This window comes from Montipora foliosa, chromosome 9, assembly GCF_036669935.1.
Source record: "Montipora foliosa isolate CH-2021 chromosome 9, ASM3666993v2, whole genome shotgun sequence".
Lineage (NCBI taxonomy): Eukaryota > Metazoa > Cnidaria > Anthozoa > Scleractinia > Acroporidae > Montipora > Montipora foliosa.
In genome coordinates this window covers 9,156,719-9,159,218 of record NC_090877.1, presented here as the reverse complement: position 1 = coordinate 9,159,218, position 2,500 = coordinate 9,156,719, and the positions used below count along the sequence as shown (strand labels likewise).

Sequence of the window (2,500 nt, the reverse complement as noted above, 5' to 3'; positions counted from 1 at the left end):
CACCTTTACATCAGCTATTGTCAATAATGTGCAAACCAGACATCTACATGGATTGGTTGTCAGAACAAAAGTTTTGTTCTGTGCTTGGCAAAATTTAAATATCAAAAGAATCATTTATAAACATTGAATATGGCTATTACAAAATATAATTGTAAATGTGGTGGCTACCAAGATGGCTTTTTTAAACACCCTTTCATGCTTACTTTTTATAGATCACTTAAGACTTATTCAGATCCATCAACTTCATGTCCATGGAAAAGAGCCAAGTTTAATGGTCTGCAGAAATTCTTATTTTCAAAAACTTTGAATTTACTACCTGTAATTCTTATATTTGCAGAAGGTCAGGCCATTGCAATAAAACTGTCCAATCAGATTGACAAAGTGGTGACTTCAATGAATCAGGGGCTTGCCACGTTAAATGGACTGATGGAAGATGAGGTGGCTACATTTGAAGACATTAAAGATCCAGGCGGAGAACTCTACTGTAAACTTAATTGTTCAAATGATAGCGATAATGTGCCAGCTGGTATAAAGAAAAAGTTGGTACAGTTAATGTTTTTGCAAGACAGATGTAAGGAGGAAAAGACCCTTGTGAAAGAAGAGATGCTTCGATTTTTCACATTTCTTTCTGTGCAAATAAATGCCATTACGTCTTACCTAGATAAGGAAAAAGTGAATAGGGGGTTGATGTCACTCCTTCAACAGAAAGTTGATGTGTACAAAAAGAATCTGCAGATATTGACATCTATGTGTAAAGATTTAGTTACATTTCCTAATTTTGAAGAGCCTGGGGAAACCTATCTACTGTTTAGTGAAGTTGAAGTAGAAACACCAACTGATCTCGAAAATCTTTATGACTTTAGTCTCTTCGAAGACCTAGAATGTCATAGTACACATTTTAGAGGGTGGAATGATGATGATTTCGACCAATAAGTAACGCTAATGTTGACAGTTTTCAAGTACAGCATTTTTTCCTGAGTCTATATGGCATGATTGTTTCAGTTACTGTTCGCTGATAATATTTTTTTTAAGTACACAGCAAGCTTGTGTTATTTCAATTTGATGATGGAGTCAACAGTTATAAACCCAGCTTTGGAATGCTGAAGTTTTACGGCATTCCAGAAAAGCAGTTTACATCAGCAGTGTTTATACCTGTATAAACTGAAGTGAAGCTATGATCCTCGCAGTTAGGAACGACGTTATAAAAATTGCGTAGAGAAGCCTGAAAAATTCATGACTTCAACAGTGCTTCAACCTGTGACTTCGCGATGCCGGTGTGACACTCTAACCAACTGAGCTATGAAGCCACTGATGTTGCGAGCTGGTCATATATGATTCATTTCATATACCATTTCGTGACTTGTATGATTTTTGTGTCCATCCGTGCCTTTGTGGCCATTGCTAGTTTATAAGTTCGCAGTCCAACCAAATTACTAGCTGGAAGGACAGTAAAGAGGTAATTATAAACATCAGATCATCTACCTGGACTCCACTGAATCGAACCTTCTATGGTGAGAAGCCTATATTAACCATGCCTAGATAGGATACCAGTAATTGAATCAATTTTCTAAAATAACTCAATAAACGTAAGTTCAACCAGTTAACTTGCTTGTCTGTGTCAGTTGCTTCACCGTAAGTTTGGTCACGCCAGTATATTCAGTCATCAAAGTCAGCTCAGTCATTCAAATCAGTAGTTTCATAATCTGAGTTGGCTAAGTCACCCAGATCAATTACATAATCTGATTAATTGCATAGGTTGAGACATCGGAAATCCAGATCAGTTGCATAATCTGAGGCTGCCAGGTCGGCAAAATCAATTACTTAATCTGAGTCAGCTCGGTCATCCAAATCAATTGCATAATCTGCGTCTGCCAGGTCATCAAAATCAATTACATAAACTGAGTCAGCTCGGTCATCCAGATCAAGTGCACAATCTGAGTCTCCCAAGTCATCCAGTTCAATTGCATAAGCTGAGTCAGCTAAGAAATGCAGATCAATTGAATAATCTAAGTTAGCCCGGACCATCCAAATCAATTGCGTAATCTGAGTCAGCTCAGAAATCCAGATCAATTGCATAATCTGAGTCATCCAGGTCATCCAAGTCAGCTGATACAATTGCAAGTCAGTGGGTCACTTCCGTTAATTGTTATTTAATATTTAGGTCATGTAAGTCAGAGCGCGTTTCCCCAGGCAGACGAGGTAACCATCCTCTCCCTATAATCTCTCATTACTGGGTTGCCACTACAGTGGCAAACCCAGTCGGAATCTGTCTTTAATTTCGTCGCTTTTTTATTTTTCGTTTTCTTTTCTTTTTTATTTTTTTCCGTGTCGGTAAAAGTCTTGCCTGTCACTCCCCTGCTAAGTGGTGTCTTTGTGCATAGAGCCTTCCTCGCGTATTTTCTTAGGATCGAGAGGGTAGTGGGAAATGCGTAGATTTCTCTGGTAGACACAGTAGAACGATTAACTTAACCGGCAATGGCGTCGAAATCATGTAACGCGA

The 2,500-nt window shown here is 38.4% G+C and overlaps 1 protein-coding gene across 1 annotated transcript in view; it reads left to right on the top strand.

The window, feature by feature from the left end:
* Window positions 1-1,604, top strand: part of LOC137972022 (uncharacterized) — a 6,673-nt gene extending 5,069 nt beyond the window's left edge. Inside the window, exon 8 of the mRNA XM_068818825.1 lies at window positions 338-1,604. Within this exon, the coding sequence (XP_068674926.1) occupies window positions 338-933 (596 nt within the window). The 3' untranslated portion in view covers window positions 934-1,604. The remainder of the gene's footprint in view (window positions 1-337) is intronic.
* Window positions 1,605-2,500: the final 896 nt, after the last annotated feature.